Source organism: Lissotriton vulgaris, chromosome 1_1 (genome assembly GCF_964263255.1).
Source record: "Lissotriton vulgaris chromosome 1_1, aLisVul1.2, whole genome shotgun sequence".
In the NCBI taxonomy this organism is placed as follows: Eukaryota; Metazoa; Chordata; class Amphibia; order Caudata; family Salamandridae; genus Lissotriton; species Lissotriton vulgaris.
The window spans coordinates 1,827,109,555-1,827,130,682 of NC_141685.1; the positions used below are offsets into that span (position 1 = coordinate 1,827,109,555).

Here is a 21,128-nt window from a genome sequence, read left to right on the forward strand (position 1 = left end):
CATGTGTGCGTACTTTTTGCACCCGTGTGGCACTTATGTATTACAGAAGTAGCTGCAAAGGCTTGTGTGGGCCCTTCTGTGATACTGATTTTATAGTTGAATATTTTGTGCCTGTGAGATATCAAGTGGAGCATTGCCTCATTTGCACGCGGGAACTTAGGCAAATGAGGTAATCCTTTTGTCCCTGAAGCCACAACATATTACGGCAGGAGAAAACAGGCTCACATGAGGTTCAATAAGTGTGTCCCATCTAGGCCACAGTCAATTTGTTTCCTGGTGGCATGTTTTGGGGGTAGGAGGAGCCTGTGGACACTCAGGCATTCTCCACAGAGGGGCGTATTTCCTTATGGCACCGATCTGTGTACAGGATTTCATTTGCACTCGCTAAAATTAGGTGGTTCACAAGCAGTGAGACAATGGGAACATTTTTAAACCACTGCTCCATTTATCCATGCTGTGGTGTCTCCAACACAATTATGTGTCTATGTCTGAAGAGTGGAAATTTGAGGAGTCTAGTCCCCTAGTGAGGGAGGGACATACTGCAAGAAGAAAGGTTACATTACAGCCATTTGGTTCTTCTCATGTTTTTATTTGTTGATTCAAGTTTTCACTGAAGTAATATTTTAAAATGTTATTGAATATTGATGAATTTCTTCCCACTGCATCACTTCATTCTCCATTCACAATGGCTTTTTAATTTAGTTCCAAGTTTACTGATATGGCCTATTTATTTATTATTTAAATGTACAGACTGGTAAGATTTCTTTCTGATTCAGAATACTTCCAGTAGACCAGTGTGGCAAGTTTTTTGTGTGCAGGCTTCTTTTCTGACTTTACACCTAATGTGATGTTGGATTATCACTTAACAGCCATTCTGTTTTCCATTTCCACATCAGCATTGACAGCATCACCTCGGGCGAATAAAAGGTCTTACATGTTATGCATCTCAGGCGGAGAAGCAGTTTGTAGGCTTATCAATGGCCATCAAGGGTTGTAAGCTATCCCAACAGACGATCATGTGCTGGATTGTACCATGTATCAGGGTATGCTGCAAATTGGCATTAAAGAATGACCAAAGTTATCAACACACGTTTTATGACAGCAATGGCAACGTCTGGCATTTCTTACAAACACACTGATTCGGGACAGATGCAAACCTGGACCACATTTCAGAAGATGTTACTGGTTGGAATCACAGACATGAGAAGCATTGCTTTTGTATAATATTTTGTTTAGTCGTGGTCACTCTTTTTCTCATATTTTTGACTTATTACATTGTAGTCTTCCAAGATGGAGAATCTTTTGAAAGATTCCATTTAAAGAACGTATTATACTTTGTTCGTGTTTCTTCTGTTGAAAAAAAAATATTTGTACAGATTTATACTGCTCAGCCTGCCCTGATTTTCTGGAATTTTAATTGGGATATGTTTTAATATATTTTGGAAATGCTGTTTCATATGCTCCCTTTCTCCTTTATCACTGTAGCATGAGTAATTGAGGAAAGTTTGATGTCGTCGCTACTTTATGCACAAATAGTTTCAGTTCTATTGACAAAACCCACACATTGCTACAGTCAATCCAATGACACCGTAGCCGGATTATCAACGTACCCTGAGGTCGCAACAGGCATCGGTACCTGCTTTTTTAGCTCTAGCGTCAGATGTGCTTCCAACTCTTGCGCAGGAGCAGAGATGCCTAATCCCAATGCCCCACCCAGGAGACCTTCCGGTACAATTATATTAATACCAAGTAGAATCTCCCTAGGGGGGAATGGGGAGTGGATAAAACAATAAAGAAGACAAAGAGACTGTCTGCGGTTATCTGCTTCCACATTCTTGCGTCGCTTCCACACTATACTGTGCTTCTAGCTGTAGACACTGGAAACTAAGAACAAAAATTCTTAACATATAAATATATAGATCTTCAATAATCCTAAGTTATTCTTTTAACTCTAACCACCGCACCAGTGTAACCTTAGACATTTGCTTCTCTTGGTCTTCATTTCTTCCTGCAATTACAAGATTAAATCTGTCCTTTCTTGCATGAAGAACTTCTGTGTTTAATCAAAAGAAACATACATTTGTTATCTAGCGCTCTCTTACTTGTTTTACATCTTATTTTCCTGTACTCATTAATGCATTCCTATATTTCTATTTTAATTAGTTTTCTATTAGTTTCTTAGGTTCTCAACACAAAATAGGAATTCGTTAGGTAAGTATAATACTTCTCATTAATAATTCTCTTCTTTAGTTCAGAAGCTGGTGTAGTTTATATACATTTCAACATATTAACAATACTATAGAACTTAGCTCTGTACTGTCCTTTCTGTAGTGTATGGCTGAAGACAGCAGCGCTGTCTCGTAAGGCTCGTAGATACATTGCTCACTCGAATAGACTGCGCAAGCTTCAGTCAAGCAGTGTCACCACAGAAAACGATTGCACATGTGTTCCGTCTTTTCAAACACTATTCCCTCGACGAGGTAGCATTTCAATTCATTGCGCAGGTTTCCGGGAAGGCAGCGTTCAATTCAGGGATGATGTGCGCATGTGTACCGGGAACACCACTTCGACGAAGCGGGTGTCTGGAACCGAACACAACTCTGTAAATGTTCTCAGGATCCTGTAATAGTTGTGAGAGAAGGAAAACCCGACGAACTCGACGATACCTAACTTACTAAATATTCGAGAGATACTACGAATGCGTGCGCTTCCGTTGGGGACTCAGGTGAAGTGCATTAGCGTTCTATTACAAGCGCTCCAAATAGATCTCTGAATGCAGAAAAGACTAGACCGCACTTTTTCATGGACTGTCAGCCGTCTTGGAGTTTTTCAATCTCCAAGCTTCTTTCTAATGAAGGACTTTTACCTTTGGTATGTGTAGATTAGCCCGTTGTGGACATGTCAAGCAGACAGGGAGGTTTAGATCTTTAGGAATCCTGACAGTACCCCCTGGCCAGGGAGGCTCCTCCGGTCTGGGCTTTCTTGAAATTTTTTTGTGAAAAACCTTCACCAAACGCGGAGCATGTACATCAGTGCATGGTTCCCAAGATCGCTCCTCAGGACCATAACCTTTCCAGTCAATCAAGTAATAGATTTTTCCCTTATGTCGTGTAGAGTCTAGTATTCATTTAACTTCAAATTCTTCTCCAGACTCTAATTGTACAGTTTTAGGAGGAAGGCTTACTCTCAAGTCTGGCGAGGTTTTCTTTAACAGAGAGGCGTGAAAAACTGGGTGTATCTTCATTTTGTCTGGTAATTTTAAACAATAAATCACTGCATTAATTAATTTTTTAATTTGGTAAGGCCCTACAAATTTAGGTTGAAACTTGCGAACCCCTTTAACCTAAGGTTTTTGACGTTCAACCACACCTTGTCGCCAATTTGTAAGGTTGGGCCTACTCTTCTCCTTTTATTGGCATGTCTCTTATAATTCTCCTTAGCTCTAACTAGGTTTTCTGTAGTGTATGGCTGAAGACAGCAGCGCTGTCTCGTAAGGCTCGTAGATACACTGCTCACTCGAATAGACTGCGCAAGCTTCAGTCAAGCAGTGTCACCACAGAAAATCTGATGGATGCATGACACATCTTTGATCAAATCTTGAACTGCTGGGACTGAGATTTCTCTATCATTCACAGAAGAGTTAGTCTAGAATTTAGATAGAATGGAGAGAAACCCGTAGAGACATTTTTAGTGTGATTACACGCAAACTCCGCTGCCCAAATACGCTCTGGCCAATCCCTTCTTGATCAAGTAAGATACTGTTCCAATTCTTGGTTCACCCTCTCTGTTTGCCCATCTGTCTCGTGATGAAAGCTAGTGGAGTACCTAGTTTCCATAAATGCGTTCCAAAAAGGAGATAGGAATTGGTAGCCCTTGTCTGAGACCACTACCCTGGGTATGCCATGAGCCCGTACTATGTGAGTGTTTAAAAGAATGGCTAATTCCTTGGCAGTTGGGGTTTTCTTCAGGGCAATAAAGTGGGCCATCTTGGCGAAAGCATCAACAAACACTAATATAGTCTTGTAACATTGGTCTGAAGGTAGATCCACTATTAGATCCATCGTGACGGTATGCCACGGTGTGGAGGAGTAGGCATAGGTTGAAGTAACCCTTTAGAGGACTGTCTCTCCGATTTTCCCTGAGCACAGACCTCACATAACTTCACGTAGGAATCTATATTCTCAGACATTTGTGGCCACCAAAAATTTCTTTTTATTAAATCCTCAGTTTTTAAGGTTCTTTTGTGACCCGCCAGCTTGTTGCCATGCTTTTCCTTTGGGACCAATTGTCGCAGCTCTTGATTGTGTAGATACAATTTTCCTGCGTGAAATGCTAAGCCTTGTCGAATTTCTCTTTCAACTTCTTGCTTCGTCCACTCTACCATCTATTCTGATGACATAGCTGTCATTATTTTCTCCTCAATTGTCTCTTGAGTCACAATTATTGCCACTATTCTATCTTCTGAAATAATAGTTTGTTGTTCTTGGTGTTTTTCAGTCTTTTCAGTATCCAATCTAGACAGGGCATCAGCCTTTCCATTCTTTGTGCCTGGTCGGTAGGTGATCACAAAATCATAGTCTGCGAAATATAGTGACCACCTAAGCTGACGTGGAGTGAGAGTTTTAGCTGATTTAAAAAATGTCAGGTTTCGATGGTCAGTGAACACCGTTATGGTATGTCTAGCTCCCATCAAGTAGTGTCTCCCCTCTTTAAACACATCTTTGATGGCTAATAACTCCTTTTCCTTAATGGTGTAATTGACTTCGGCCGGGGTTAATTTCCTTGATCTATAAGCCAATGGATGGAGTTGTCCTGTTCTTTTATTTCTTTGAGAGAGAACTCCACCAATTGCCAAATCATCCATTTCCAAGTAAAAAGGTTCTGTGGGGTCTGCATGCAATAAAACAGGCGCAGTGGTGAACTCTTGTTTGTTTTCGAAAGGCCTTTTCTGCTTCTTCTGTCCAATCAAAAGAGACACCCTTCTTAAGGAGCTTAGTAAGGGGTATGAGTTTATGTGAAACTCATTTACAAACCTTCTATAGAAATTGGCAAAGCCTATGAAGCTTTGTTACTCTTTTACATTCTTTGGAGATTTCCAATCCAGAACAGTCATTACCTTTTTTGTATCCATTGTTATTCCAGATGGCGTAAGGACAAATCCTAGGAACTCTACTTCTTTGGTGTTGAATACACATTTTTCCAACTTAACATACAGGTTGTTTTCTCTTAGTTTTTGCAATACATTTCTCACTTTATCCGGATGATCTTCTTCTGATTTTGAGTAAATACAAATGTCGTCAATATACACGATAACAGATTGATCTATGTATTCTCTCAATACACTATTTATAAAGTGCTGAAAGGCAGCTGGAGCATTACATTAAGGCATCACTTGATATACATATAAACCCAAGTTTGTCCCGAAGGCCGTCTTCCACTCATCCCCTTCTTTTACTCTAATCAAGTGGTAAGCACCACGAAGGTCCAGTTTTGTGCATATTTGTGTTTCTTTCACCTGATCTAAGAGCACTGAAATTAGTGGTAAGGGGTACCTGTTCTTAATGGTGACTTTATTTATTGCTCGATAGTCGATACACATTTTGAGCTTGTCTCCCTTCTTAGGGACAAAGAACAAAGGCGAGGAGACTGGGGATTGGGGGGGCGGGGGGGGGATGAAACCATTAGGCAAATATTTTTCAATATACTTTTTCAGATGTTCGTTCTTTTTTTCAGTAAGAGCGTAAATTCTACTACATGGCTGGTTTGCTCCAGGCTCCAATTCTATTTGGCAATCAAATGATCGGTGAGGTGGCAATTTCTCTGCCTCAATTTCATCAAAAACAACCTCAAACTCCTTGTATTCTGGCGGAATTTCTGTTGTGTGAATCACGCAAACGGATATTTCTTGTTTACTTAAAAGTGAGGCTGGTCCTGGTTCTCTTGACCTAGTTGAAGAATTAAAAAAATTTCCTTGCAAAAGTCGGAATTCATCTTCACTGTTCTTGTTTCCCAATTGATACTCGGGTTGTGCTCTGTGAGGCATGGTAACCCTAATATAATCTGAAATTGAGGGGCATGCATGAGGTTAAATTGTATGATTTATCTATGGCCTTCTTAAGAAATCATTTCAACCTGTTCTGTGTGGCTGGTGATGGGTCCAGAAGAAAGATTTGTCCCATCCACCGCTCTCACTGGTTCACTCTTCAACTTTTGAATTGCCCTCAGACCAATTTTCATGGCGTACTTTAAATCACAGAAGTTTCCAGTGGCTTCTGAATCTAGCATAACTGAAACTTCTGTTAAGTTTATGCTTCTAAATTTCAACGTCATGGATATCACTAGATGGGGGGAAGACTACTGTAAGGTATTTGCCAAAAGATGCTCTTCAGGAGTTGATTTATTCTCTGCAACCACCAGTCCAACTCCATCTACTGGTGGTGCTTGAAGTTTTCCTTCTCCTTGGAAAACATTTTGAGTTTCTTTGGACACATCCCCACGAAATGTCCATTCTCTCAGCAATACAGGCACAAATTATTCTGTCGTCTTTTTTCTTTTTCTTCTTTAGTCAAAGGACCACAAACTGCTCCAATTTGCATTGGTTCCACCCCAGGATGACCTTCGGTTGCCTTTGTTGATTCCATCTTGTCTCTATCAAACCTTGGAGTGTTGAACCTGAATTCTTTTCTTTTTTCTCCTCTCCTCTCTGTTTGTCTAAAGTCAATCTCCAACACTAGGTCTATTAAGGCCGAAATGTCTGTGGGACGATTGGGGATTTTGGGCTAGAATATCTTTCAACTCGTCTTTAAGTCCTCGATAAAAGACAGCTGCTCTTTTGCTTTCTGTCCAGTCTGTTTCTACTACCAGCTTGTTAAACTGGGCCAGCTATGCTACCAGATCTTTATTGCCCTGTTTTAATTCTAGCAGTTCGTTATCTGTGGCCTGTGCAGTCTTTCGATCAAAAATCAGAAGAAATTCTTTCTTGAAGTCCTCAAAATTATATAGTAGAGCGTCATCTCTTGAAACTAGAGGCATGGACCAGCTGGCGGCATCACCACTGGGGTAAGACAAAATGAAGGCCACGAAGGACTGTGTGTCTGGAAAAATCGAAGGACGACACAAAGTGCAACGAGCATTGAGTCAAAAACATGTGGGCCTTCTGTGGATCCCCACTAAATCGTTCTGGTGGTGCTAAAGGAATCACTGGGGATAGGGAATGTACTACATGATTTGCTAACCTGGATGTGGAACCCAAGGTTTCCCCTTCTGCTTCTGAAAATCTCTGTCTAGAAGTTTGAGTCATGTTGGTTAATCTAGTCGCTAACTCCACAGTTTCTCTTCTAGCATCCATAACCTCCTGTCTCAATCCTCTATTCTCTTCTCGGACTGGTGTTAATTCTTTCTGAATTAAACTGAATACTTCTCCCACGTTTTTTAAATCTAAGCCTTCTGCCATTTCTGCTCGGGCACAAGTTTAATACTTGGGCACTTCACTCTGTCAGATGTGCTTCCAACTCTTGCGCAGGAGCAGAGATGCCTAGTCCCAATGCCCCACCCAGGAGACCTTCCGGTACAATTATATTAATAGCAAGTAGAATCTCCCTAGGGGGGAAGGGGGAGTGGATAAAATAATAAAGAAGACAAAGAGACTGTCTGCGGTCTATACTGTGCTTCTAGCTGTAGACCCTGGAAACTAAGAACAACAATTCTTAACATATAAATATATCGGTCTTCAATAATCTTAAGTTATTCTTCTAACTCTAACCCACACACCAGTGTAACCTTAGACATTTGCATCTCTTCTATTGGTCTTCATTTCTTCCTGCAATTACAAGTTTTAACCTGTTCTTTCTTGCATGAAGAACCTCTGTGTTTAATCAAAAAAAACATACATTTGTTATTTAGTGTTCTCTTCTTAGTTGTTATACATCTTATTTTCCTGTACTCATTAATACATACCTATATTTCTATTTTAATTAGTTTTCTATTTGTTTCTTAGGTTCTCAACACAAAATTGGAATTTATTAGGTAAGTATAATACTTCTCATTAATAATTCTCTTCTTTAGTTCAGAAGCTGGTGTGGGTTATATAAATTTTAACATATTAACAATACTGTAGAACTTAGCTCTGTACTGTCCTTTCTGTAGCGTACGGCTGAAGTCGGCAGCGCTGTCTCGTAAGGGTCGTAGATACACTGCTCACTCGAATAGACTGCGCAAGCTTCAGTCAAGCAGTGTCACCACAGAAATCTATTGCGCATGTGTTCCGTCTTTTCAAACACTATTCCCTCGACGAGGTAGCATTTCAATTCATTGCGCAGGTCTCCGGGAAGGCAGCGTTCCCTTCAGGGATGATGTGCGCATGTGTACCGGGAACACCACTTCGACGAAGCGGGTGTCCGGAACCGAACACAACTCTGTAAATGTTCTCAGGATCCTGTAATAATTGTACGGGAAGGAAAACCAGACGAACACGACGATACCTAACTATCTAACTGACTAGATATTCGAGAGATACTACGAATGCCTGCGCTTCCGTTGGGGACTCAAGTGAAGTGCATTAGCAATCTATTACGAGCGCTCCAAATAGAACTCTGAATGCAGAAAAGACTATACCGCACTTCTTCATGGACTGTCAGCCATCTTGGAGTTGTTCAATCTCCAAGCTTCTTTCCAGTTAAGGGCTTTTACCTTTGGTATGTGTAGATTAGCCCGTTGTTGACATGTCAAGCAGACAGAGAGGTTTAGATCTTTAGGAATCCTGACACCTAGGGCGCTTTGGTACTACAGAAGTGGCGGCATAGACCTGGGAAGGCCCTTCTGTATTATCATGCCCTCATTTGCATTACAGATCATGCCTTTATTTGTATGGAGGTGTGGTCCCTGGCAAATGAGGAAAGCTTTGCCTCTGCATCGGTGTGGAATTATAAATATGGACGCAGAGACAAATAAGCTGTCAGTGGGTGCACTCACTGTGCGCTACAAAAAAGATGGTGAGTGGTCAGTGCACTCCTGGAAAGTTAGGAAAGGTCAATCAATCTTGGGTTTCTAAAGCGACAGCTACTGACTGGGAACGGGTCTCAAGACACTGAGGGAAAGGGGGTGGGGACAGGGACGGGGGGGGGGGTCCGCGGATCCTGGAGGTTCCCTGAGTTCCATCAAAAGGCCAGGTCTTGAGGTCCTTTAGGAACTTAGGGAGCGATGCGGTCTGTCGTAGGTGGAGCGGGAGGGAGTTCCTTGCCTTGGCCGGGAGGGAGAAGGAATGCCCTCCTGTTCTGCTTTTCTTGATCCGCGGTACCGTTGCGAGGGAGAGGTGGGCCGAGTGCAGAGAATGCTGCGGAGCGTGGAAAACAAGACAGAGGTTCAGGTTGTTGGGTCCAGTGTTGTGGAGGGCCTTGTGTGCATGGGTGAGAAGCTTGAATGGGATTCTCTTCTCAACGGGGAGCCAGTGTAGGGCTCGTAGGTGCTGGCTGATGTGGTGCGGTAGGTTGAGGAGTAGTCGGACGGCGGCGTTCTGGAGTTTGCGCGGGAGGTTCTTGTTGATCGAGGCATAGAGCGCGTTGCTGTAGTCCAGTCTGCTACTGAGGATGACGTGTATGACAGTTTTCCTGTGTTCGGGGGGGATCCACTTGAAGGTCTTACGGAGGAGACAGAGGGTATGGTAGCAGGAGTAGGTGATGGCTTTGATCTAGTGATCCATTTTGAGTTTGGAGTCCAGGATGATTCTGAGGTTGCTTGCATGGTGAGTGGGGCTGGACGGGGGTCTCCGAGGGCGGGATGCCACCAGGTGTTGTTCCAGGCATCAGGGTGTGGGCCCATGACGAGTACCTCAGTTTTGTTCGCGTTGAGTTGAAGGCAGCTATTCTTCATTCATCTGGAGAAGGCTTCCATTCAATCTGGAAAGTTGGCTTTAGTGATGTTGGGTTCATTGGATAGTGAGATGGTGAGTAGGGTGTCGTCTTGCATACTGTGTGATGGTGAGTTTGTGTGCTCTGACGATGGATGCGAGCGGGCCACGTAGATGTTGAACAGGGCCGGACTGATGGAGGATCCTTGTGAAACTCCGCAGGTGGTAGGAGTCGGTTATGAGAGAAATCGAGGGAGTCTGACTTGTTGCGTTCTGCCGGAGAGGAAAGAGAGGATCCAGTCGAGGGCCTTGTTCCGGATTTTTGCATTGTGGAAATGGAAGGTCATGGAAGGTAGTCCTTTTAATCCCCAACAATTCCTCAGCATCCCTCTGCACACAAATGCAGTCACTCACAGTAGCTGTCTGCCAAATGCCAACAGCAAAGTGAGCTGCTGACTGCACAGTGAAAGGTGGACCAGTGGCTTCAAAGAGTCAATCATCTTTCACTAATATGTTGCCCCTTGGCAGGTGCGAGTTTGAAGCTGCACTAGGGACAGTGCATTCATTGTGGAACGATGCACTGACCCGGTTAAAGGTGTGCTGCAGCGTAGAGCAGACTATGGCAGTCTGTCCAACCTTTAACAATGGCCCTGCTGTTACTACATAGTTACAAAATGTTTACAGGATTCCGTCTGGCACCTTAGGGTATTTAGGATAAATTAATGGTTACATTACAGCTTCACTACCTAAAAAAGAATTATTGAAGGTAAATAATATGTCCTTTCAAAGCATTGAGATGTGATTCCAGCCACCACCCTCCCAAGATGCTACAGATATGCTTGGCTAGGATAGGTTCTGTTATCTCTCTTAAAGCAAGCCAGCGCCCCATGATCCCATGAGGAAGAACTGCGACCTAAATAGGTAATAACAGTAACAACCATTTTAAGCTCCCCTTCCTGGAAACTAGAAGATATGTTGTGTAGACTTATTGTTGCCCAATTTTTGATTCTTAGAGTCCAGCAATGGTGATCCTGAGTTTGTCTAAGAGGAACATCACCAGCTTTGGGCTATTCAGAATATTTGGGAACTCAGCTGTTTATAGTAACCAAAAAAAGAACAGATCAGAGATTATTTCTAGGTAGGCTTGAAATAATAAGGCGCATTGCAGTATACAATATAAGAATGTGGAGCAGGGCCCCAGCATGGAAGGAAAAAACATCCACTTTGTACTTCACTACATTTAGTTTTGGCCCATTTTATGTCCCTTTACCTACACGTGTTATTCAAAAATATTGGGAATGGAAGAGCAAGAACGAGGATCACAAACCTAACTGATGATCAGACACAGAACCTTGAATAACTTGAATGAATGCATGCACATTTCCAACATTTCAAAACAATAACTTGATTTAAAGAGATCAGATTATTAATATGAGGTCTTTTAGAATGCTTGTCAGCACAGGATATTGCTGATGGAACAAAATAAATCAACACTCAGATTGTTATTTGGTAATAGTAAATAGTTCGTTTTTTTACCTCAGTGTTTTGCTGGTGACCATTAGATGGGATTCTGTTGTGCGAAAGATGTTATGGATTGCTCTTGCTGCCAAAACCTGTCTCATAGCTTCATAAATGACCTTAATAGATGCATCTGATTTGACAGCCATAGACCCCAAAAAGTTTACAAGAAACATTTGTTGCAAGAGCGACCCTGAAAAACAAGGAGAATTGTTCAGAAGGCACACATCAGATTTTTATTGGAAACAAGGACATACAAAATGTGGATTTGAATGTATGATATGTAGCCATTAATTAGAGGAAAATGTTTCTTCTTGGTTCCTGTTAAATATTGAATTGCTTCCTCTAACTGGATATCACTTCCTCGCATATCGCCTCCCTAATGTCAGATTATCACGACACCACAGAACCGCACCAGGGGACCCAATCCGCAGCCTCAAGAAAACAGCCACTGATAGAATAGACTTAGACCTGCCCACTTTCAACTACAGTCTAGTGATAGCAAGGGTAAGATCACGAGTCTGTTTAATGGCCATGTGGAAACCTAGTTAAATTGAACTGGTAGTCCTGTTTGTATATCATCTGCATAGATTGTCATTATTAAGCAACACTGTGGATTATGCAAATCGATTTGGTTGAATTATTTGGCATAGTAGCTTGGGTAAAGAGGCGATTAAATGAAATATGAATCAACCTCATTAAGAAATCACAGGGCAATATGTTGTTTTTTCGTGCATTAAAGGATATCAATAGTGCATTGGCATATCTACACACAGGTTAGAATGTATATCTGACATAGAGTGTTAATTATGATTATGTTTGTTTTAATACTGTATATAGGCCTTAGATTAGAAATCTTGTAGTATCTGTTTTATCATCACTATGATATACTAATTATATATATGTTTATTATAGGGTGAAACTATTTATCTTGACTCCGCTTACATGACAGAAAATAAGATTAAGTCTTGAGAAAGATGGTGTAATTTAACGTATCCATCGAAACGCGTCAACACACTTTTCCTGTACAATCCATGATCCGGGCACTTCTGTTGGAACACAGATATAATCATTGTACAAAACAAAGTGTCATCATTGGCAAATGGATGTACGAGCTGTATTGAACAATTTTTCATGTCTTACATGTTTCTGTCTGTGTTTTTTTGATTATGCGGGTCATAATCGATTTCGTATCAGTTTAACTTTATTGCATTTTTTGTCTAATTCTTTTAATTGATTTTTGTCTGATGTATATTATATTGTATTTTTTATGAATTGTATAAAAAATCATTGAATAAATAATACAGCTGTTTTCTTAATATTATGCTACTTATTATTGTTTACTAGTGTACTAAATTGTGAATTTGGATCAAGGGGATAAACTCTTTATAGGTGTTTCAACCTTAGTTCCCTGTAATGACCGCGTTTTTGGCTTTTTTTAGCAGTGATATAGATCATTAATCTTGCTCGCATCTAGTATAGGTATTCTTAGCCTGTGTTGGCCCTTTTAAGCCCTTTTTCCAGACCTAGAAGAGGATAGCTGCTTAATATGCCTTTATTCTTGACTTTAACCTGTCTATTGCCTATTGGCTTTGACATATTAGACACATTGGTATGGTTTATGTAGGTATTCTGACAGAGCTAAGGAGCATTTCACCCCTTTCAGGCCTACAGGCCTAGAGCTAGAGGGACTCCATCTTGATGAAGCTGAGAGGCTTTTCAGGGCAAAGGCAAAGTTTATAGTTAAGGCTGTTGTTCGCCCTAAGCGGACCGGAGAGAACCGTCCAGAGCTGAATCTAATCAGGAATTGTTCCCGGGCTCAGGTCTCTAGACGAAACAAGCAGACTGGTCACTGTGGGAGCGTCTAGCGCAAGGAGCCTGGTGCATGGGATTGGTGGGAGGAAGCTGCTGGCTGGAACTTTCCATGAGGAAACAGCATTCTATATCAGTGAAGTGCAGAGGCGGAGCTAGTGAGTCAAGCAGAGTCGAGTCGAGTAGAGTTGCAGTCGAGTGAAGGTGGCGAAGCCAGAGGGTCGTGTTAAGGTGGAGGAGTGGAAAGCAGTGGAGTGGAGTTGGCAGAGAGAGAGGGTTCAAGCTGGAGAAGAGCTGAGTTGAATAGTGAGCTGGAACTGAAGGAAGCAGTCAGAAGCAGTTGCTTATCAGGAGGAGGTGTGAATAGCTGGAGTCTGAAGTAATGCCTTTTAGAAGAGACGGAGGAGAGATCGTGGACTAACCTATGGGAGCAGATGGAGTTAATTGGACATTGGCGCAGAGACAGAGTGAATAAGTTAGTGGAATGAACGGTGATCAGAGCGGCAGGAACCATTAAGACTGAATCTGGAAGGTGGAGACAGTTCGCGTGGGGGAGAGGAGTCCAGAGACAGAGTGATCAGCGCAGAGGTGTACCCAAGAGTGCAGGAGAGAGAGAGGGAGTCTGAGATGAGCCAAGGCACAGACGAGAGAGGAACCCAGATGACAGCTAGAACACGACTACACACTAATAAGGTGAAGGCGTTCCTGTTATATTAATTTACTTTACACTTGCATCTTAATCTTGTCCTTATTCCCTAGGCTTTTGCATTGCTAATCTTTTCCCTTTCAGCGGAGTGTTCCTGTTATGTTTAATCTTTTCTCTTTCAGCGGTGTGTTCTACCTATAGTCTTTGTCAGTTCTGTGTAAATGTTTATATTGTTGTAATAAAATAACCCCCCAGTTTATAACAAACTGGCGTGTATCTCCTACTTTTGCTCAATCCAGGTAAATGAAGCTCCTAGGTAGTTACTAGGTACAAGAATGGATGAGTAATCCCAATCAAGTAAGTGGTGATCACATAAATAGGGAGTGAGTGGACCTATGATGCCAAGAATAGGAGACACACAATATTAATTGGCTAACTCCTAATATTGTAGTAGCAGACCCTTAGTGAAGAGACTTCCCAATATATATATATATGTATAGGTGTTCATAGGAATGTGGTCGTCGTTGATATGCGGCGTTAGTGAGAACGCTGGGGAGGATTACCAGCGCTGATACCCACAGGATTGTGGCTTGAATAAGTGAGAGCGCCAGGGGGGACACTGGCGTGGAGATCGACAGGATTGTTGATCGTTTGGAAAAGGGAGCATTGGGTTCTGCAGGCCCATGTGTAGTCGCACCGGATTGTGCGCAATATCTGCCCTAGGGTAGACCGGTCTGGGTCTGAGTGGCCGCGAGACCAACTGATGTGAATATAAGTGTGGTGTAGGGTATGGATATCCCTAGTAATTAGTGAGTATTCTTAGTATCCCTATAGATTTAGTGGTGTTTTTAATAATATGAGCTTGTATGTTGCGAGTTCCCCATCCTCAGGTAGGTACTCAGGTGCCTGGATAGTTGGTCCTGAGGAGGGATGTGATTACGTTCTGGCTGGGTTGGAGGGGCCCCTAGGGGCTGATCCCATCTACTCAGAAAATCCAGTCATAACATTCCCTTGATTCAATTAAGGGGTACCTCCCATTTCTTATACACAGAATTTAATTGTATTCAATCCTGGAATGGTGCAGTTTAAACTGCCCCTCACATTTCTTGAAAATGTGGTGCTTTATTTTATAGATCACAAGACAGGATTTCAACACTCTACACTCATGTCAGTAGAACAAATAAAAAGGGAAGCCAGGAGGGTCAAAATAGTTTGTTTCCTCGCTATCAGAATGTGGGATCTTTTCTTGCCTGAAGTGAAGCTGGTATGGTACTTTTAATGGGCGGCCAGCAGAATCCCCTCGAAGTACTGCACAAATGCTGCTTCTGTTACTGATTGTATGTTGTCGAAAACATTGTTCCAAAACTCAGACAGGACATGTGTCATCGCTACCTTTCTGATGAATCTCCTCCAGCTTGTGTTGTATAGGGGCCAGTCACATATATGTAGGCATGTAGTGTCTTCTGTATGTGATCTTAAGAAGTATTTCCCTGATCTGCTCATGTATTTGGCAACGTTGTTTCAGCTACACTGTATTACAACTCATTGTTCCTTGTCATCATCTGGTCCTGAGGTCGGACCCGGGACCAGGGTTCGATTACCAACGCGGCAGGGTCCTGAACCCAATTTGTCCACGGACTTGATAATTCTCGCTTCGGTGCCCACTCTAAGCACGAGTTCACACTATGCAGCTCTGGGCAACAAGCTTGCTTAATCTCCACAACGGTCCCCCCGCGGCAGGATGCCTGGCTTTCACCTTGGGGATGCCCAGCACGGGTGATCTCACAGGGAAAAACCAGGACGGGTTCCCAGAACAAGCGCTGAGATGCCCAAGGGTAAAATTGAGCGCTATATAAGAACACACACACATACATACATATACATACATCCAAGAATTTTTCATAGAGGCCTACCGGACAGTGAGTGGTCAATAAAAGGACATTGTTTATTGGTCTCAGCAGGGACCTTTCCAAGAGTTGGTGAAGATAAGCGGCCTAGTAGTATTACAGCAGAGAAGTCACCCATAACCCCCTACACTTGGGCTATCTGTACACTGACACCAAGCTACTCAGGCTCTCTTTACCCCGTTATAAATCTGAAGCAGAAAACCTACTGTTTCACAATATCTATCTTGTATCACTTTTGGGAGAACTGATATCTTCTCTACATCCATAATTTTGACCCCAGAGACCATGCAGGCTCTGCCAATTTTTTCAAAATGCCTTAACTGCTCCTAACAGAGCCTGTAACATTTTATGCTATGAAGTCCTCGACAATCGATAACACGTTAATGGCCAAATATTTAGTGCAGTCGTTGGACTACCTAAAGTTGGGTAAATGGCTAAAGGTATGGGAGAAAATAAGAGGGAGCAGTGGAAACCCTGGTGACTTTCTCACCCGATCTCCACCCTATTTAACTGTCTGGTAATCATCTTGATGTTCACCACCAGATTTCTGCAGCAGTAAGTGCACAAAGAATTCTCAGGCCCAGTCTACCATATTATATGCATTTCTCTTCTTTGAGATGTCCCAAGTGTATCTTACAAACTTCCTGGTCTCGAGGTACCAATCTCAAAATCAATTTACATAGCCTGGTCAGTAGGCTTCAATACCTGTATTTGCAACCAACATAAATACAGAAATTGGTCTTTACGTTGTCACTAGGGTGCGAAGTTCGCTACTCTTGAGCATTAAGACCAATCTCGCAGCTATCATAGCAGCATTTTTTTTGTTTTAAACTGAAACAGTTTGTATAACTTAATAAAACTACAACAAAAAAATCAAACGAGTAACTGAAAATGCCACTCGTTAACGATTAATCTTTACTGTAGTAGGCCTGATTATTAATACAGCACATAATATGGTTAATAAAATAATCACCGTCTTCTTCAGGTATCTTCTGATCTTCTGATTCCCCAAATGGATTAGTACGTCTATTTGAACATTAAAGAAATAACAATTTAGCTTGATTTAGCCAAATATTTCTTGAGTGCAGAAAAAATTTCACATTATAAGATTTTTGTCATTTTTGCAAATTTTACATTATAGCAGAAATACCATATTATTTTGTGAACATATATTCCCCTCTTACCTGCTACCTCTGTTGTGGTCCAGGAATTCAGATGGAGGAAGGACAATATCAAACTGAATGGGTGTCCCTGGTGCTATTAACTGCACAGAATCCAGCTCATCCAATGGCTCCTGTACTGCTTTCTCATCTTTTTCCATTTCCATGCGTCTTTCACTGCAGGTACTTACACTGGAATGAAACATATGGTATCTCGTACTTAAAATAGGATAGGTAGAACTTGATTTTGTTTCCATTGCAATGGAATTGTTTGTATAAATTTCATAGAAATTAAATCTGTGAAGACATTAATAATGTCACTTACAGAAAGTGGTGTATAAGGCCAGAGGATAAACCCCCCCCTCCCTAAGGACAAACATATGTGGGGTCCGTGGACAGGTGCATCACACTTATAAATGACATTTATTATTTCTGTTATTCCTGGCTGCCTTCTTGGGAAAGTGGCAGAGCACCTTTGATAAACTTTGAGGAGAGACAAGTGACATGGTACTATCTATGGGGGCTAATGACTGTACTATGTTATACCTGTATGTTTACTCTAACACTACAAATGGTTATCTCCCTGACTTTACTTACCACTCGATTTATGTCTAATTGTCACTCATGAATGTCAGGTTTGGTTTTGTTTATGCAGAAAAGCACGAAAAACACCTGGAAAAAGATAATGCTATTCATTCTCTCACCTATGAAGTTACTAAATACATGCAAATTGCAGAGTTCCCTTTCTCTTATTAGGCTGGCTGTGTAACAAACTAGCCAGAAATATGTGTAGGTTGACTACAATACAATGCTATTGCGGTGAACAACCTTTAACAAAGTTATTGTTAAATTGAGAGAAACATGTCACTAAGACATCTGCAAACACATCAACAGTGATGTAGTCAAGGTGAACAAATATGAAGAGTAAATTGGTATGGTGTTTTTAAACTTGAATTGGTGTGCTTGCTGATAATATGTCATTGTCAATTGCTAGGTTTTAATTTATAAATCTAAAATAAAGCTGCAACAGCAATAGTACACAATTTCGAATGATGGCAGTTCAGAATATTTTAATGCTTTTTAAAAATTGTTTTTTTAAAATTTATCCTCATTCGCCATCAACCTCACTTCAATTCACACCCAAAATGTCTGTACCCATACTCAGCTAGCTGAGGGACGTAGGCAATTTTAAGTGGAGACCCACCTACAGGTACCAGACCTACTTGGGCATCAATGAAGAACCAACTGAGATAACTCTTCCGCCAAGCTCCAACAGCCAGATGACCCTCGTCGTAAAACTGCCAGGGGAAAACTGGAAGTAGCCGACGTAGCCCGAAGAGTATTAAGGAGGACTCAGAGAGGAAAAAAAACTCAGTCAATCAATTCTGAGCCCCGTCTGAGTTGCAAGAGGTTCCAAAATGCTTTCTTCTTCTTACTGCCTGATCTAGAGACTAAGCATGAGCGGAAAATCCGTTCCGCTCTCGGATTTTCGGTAAATTCGCAATCCGCGAGATTAGCGAATTTCCCGCAAAATCCACGAACGAAAATCCGCGAACGGAACAGATTGAGTCAAAAGTTCAAACTGACTTTTGTAACTCTTTTAGAATGGCGCCGGCAAGCTGCCAGAGCCATTCTAAAATAGTTACAAAAGTCAGCTTCAACAGAAAGCTCTAATAGATAAAGTAAAGCAGATGCTGCTCAAATTCAGTTACACAACCATTAATCACCCCAAACTTGGGGTGATTAATGATTCTTAATTTGACCTTCAACTGGAGCACCTGCTTTACTTTATCTATTAGTGGTTCCTGTTGAAGCTATTTCTAGCTATTTTAGAATGGCGCTGGCAGCTTGCCGGACCCATTCTAAGTGGGGCTGAGGGCAGAAGGGGACAAAACATGAGTGGGGCAGAGGGCAGAAGGGCACAGAAACAAGTGGTACAGAGGGCAGATGGGCATAAAAAACGAGAGGGTGGCAGTGATTAACCAGGCAAAAAAAAAAAACCCTGCAAAATTGCAAAGCGCCTCGCGAACACGCAAAGCGCCTCGCGAACACCCGTGATCACGCAAAAATAAAAAAATTCACGCAAATTCGCAAATTTTGCGGATTCCCGATTCGCAAATCCGCGAATTGCCAATTTGCAAATCCACGAATTACCAATTCGCAAATGCGCAACTTCGCGAATTGCTAATTCGTAAAATTCGCCCATGCTTATTACAGACCGCCAAAACTGAAATCTGCCGTTCTAGGAAAGAGGCGGTAGTTGATTCTATCCATTTTATGCAGACTTGCCTCCTGGCTAGGAGGATAGCATAGAAAAGCAGTGATCCAGCAGGGCCGGTAACTTTATCTGCATTACCAAATATGATTAAAGATAAGTCGATGTTGATAGGACATCCCCAGGTACTTGCCAAGAAGTTTCCAACACTATCCCAAAAGGAAGCAAGGACAGGGAATTCTTTGAACATGTGGATGTCAGAGGCAGAGACCTTCCCACATTTCTTGCAGCTCACCGGTGGGCCTTTCATAATTTTTTAGTTTGTGTGGGGAAAATTAGGCCCAGTGGATAGTAAACAGGTGGTTCCTTTTTAACCAGGCCGATTTTACTACTTCATTTAAGATCTTACAAGAATTCTGCCATAATTGATTGCAGTCCTGTGTAGGTAAGGATCCACCCCATAATTCCTCAGCAAGACTGAATTCGCCATCCACAGCTTCAAGTACGGCCTGGTACCAAAAATAAACTTCCTTCTTCCCAGGGGCTTAGTCACAAGCTGGCGTTCTAGGAAGCTGCCACAACCCACTGAGTTCTTACAATTTAGTTGTGGGTGTGTTTGCGCCCAGCTTTCCACCTGAAGGTATTTAAATCTAGAGAGGCCTGCTCCAACCTTGTCCTCAAGTTGTTCTCATGAAACAAAGGTACTACCAGGAAGCAGGTCCCCCCAGACCGCTAAACCAGCTTCTCTCAAAGTTATTGCCAGCCTGTCCCTCAAACACTCTGGAGCATCCGGGGAGTCCCAGAGAGGAGCCAAGCTGGAAAAGTAACCAAGCGCTGCCGAGCACCTCAATTTGGCTTAGGTTTTGGCTAGGCCCTGGAGAACCTTCAACTTGACCTTTTTTTAAAACGTTCGGTCCCCGAATTTGAACAGAAAACTCTCCTCCGGTAGTTTGGAACCTCTAAGCATAGCCAGGAACATCCCCCTACACCAGTGTTAACAGGCATTCTCAAAAGCATACGTGAATGTGAAAGTTGGAAAGCCCAGGCATAAAGCTGGAGATCTGGTAAAGCAAGGCCTCCCTTTTCTCTCCTCCGCCTCAGCTTTTTCCATGGGATCCTGGGTGATTTATACGCTCAGACAAATGAGTTGATATCCCTCTGCAACTTGTCGATGGTATATTTTTCAAAGTGAAGGAGGATACAATTAAAGAGGAAAGTGATTTTAGGGAGTATTGACATCTTAATCAGATTGACCGTGCCTATAATGGATAAAGGGAGTAGGGCACAAGATTTCATTAGCCTCTGGCCCTCCCTTGCCCCCATAGCTATATTGGTCTTGGCGATCTTATTGATGTCTTGAAGAACATTGATTCCCAAGTATCTCATTTTGGAACTGATCTGGTGCTGGTGCCGAGTCCCTCCAAGATTCCAAGTAATAATTTCAGTCTTCGAGGCATTGATTTCATAGCCTAAAACCAAACCGAACTCCTGGCCGAGACTGATGAAGGCTGGAAAAGGTGATTGCAAATTAGCCGAAAGAACCAAGATATCGGCAGCATACAGGATGACCATCTTCTACCACTCCCCATATTTAAAAGGCTGGCTATTAGGGTCGTCTCTAAGCCATTGGGCAAATGGTTCAGTATATAAATCGAAAAGGAGAGGGGAGAGTGGGCAGCCCTGTCTGGTCCCCCTTGAGATCTTAAAGGGGTCAGTAATGTTGCTATTAACAAAAAGTCTGGCAGATGGGTTCTGATAGATCAACTGAACCATTTGACAGAAATTTTCCCATTGGGTTAAATTTCCTCAAGACCTCCGAGGCCTTGGTGGCGTCCAAAGTCATGGCTGCTAATGGAAGCGAATATGCGGAAGCCAGATCAATCACGCCAATAAAGTCATAAGTGAGGTCAGGAAGCTGCCGACCCATGACGAAGCCCTTCTCATCTAAATGGAGGATGTCGCCCACCACGAGACCTAATCTTGCTGCCAATATTGGAGTGAAGATTTTATAGTCGGTATTCAAGAG

At 42.2% G+C, this 21,128-nt stretch overlaps 1 protein-coding gene and 1 long non-coding RNA gene across 2 annotated transcripts in view; both read right to left on the reverse strand.

Annotated features, from left to right (window-relative positions):
* The window catches only part of APPL2 (adaptor protein, phosphotyrosine interacting with PH domain and leucine zipper 2), a 597,113-nt gene that overhangs the window by 75,720 nt on the left and 500,265 nt on the right, over positions 1-21,128 (reverse strand). The window contains exons 15-17 of the mRNA XM_086919274.1: positions 16,912-17,079; positions 16,701-16,753; positions 11,381-11,555 (exon numbers count right to left, since the gene is read on the reverse strand). Of these exons, the coding sequence (XP_086775400.1) occupies positions 11,381-11,555; positions 16,701-16,753; positions 16,912-17,079 (396 nt within the window). The remainder of the gene's footprint in view (positions 1-11,380; positions 11,556-16,700; positions 16,754-16,911; positions 17,080-21,128) is intronic.
* Positions 12,606-16,590, reverse strand: LOC147751286 (uncharacterized). The gene is made up of 3 exons (XR_015295575.1): positions 15,707-16,590; positions 14,826-15,388; positions 12,606-12,773 (listed from the first exon to the last, which is right to left on the reverse strand). It is a non-coding gene; the product is annotated as an uncharacterized LOC147751286 (long non-coding RNA).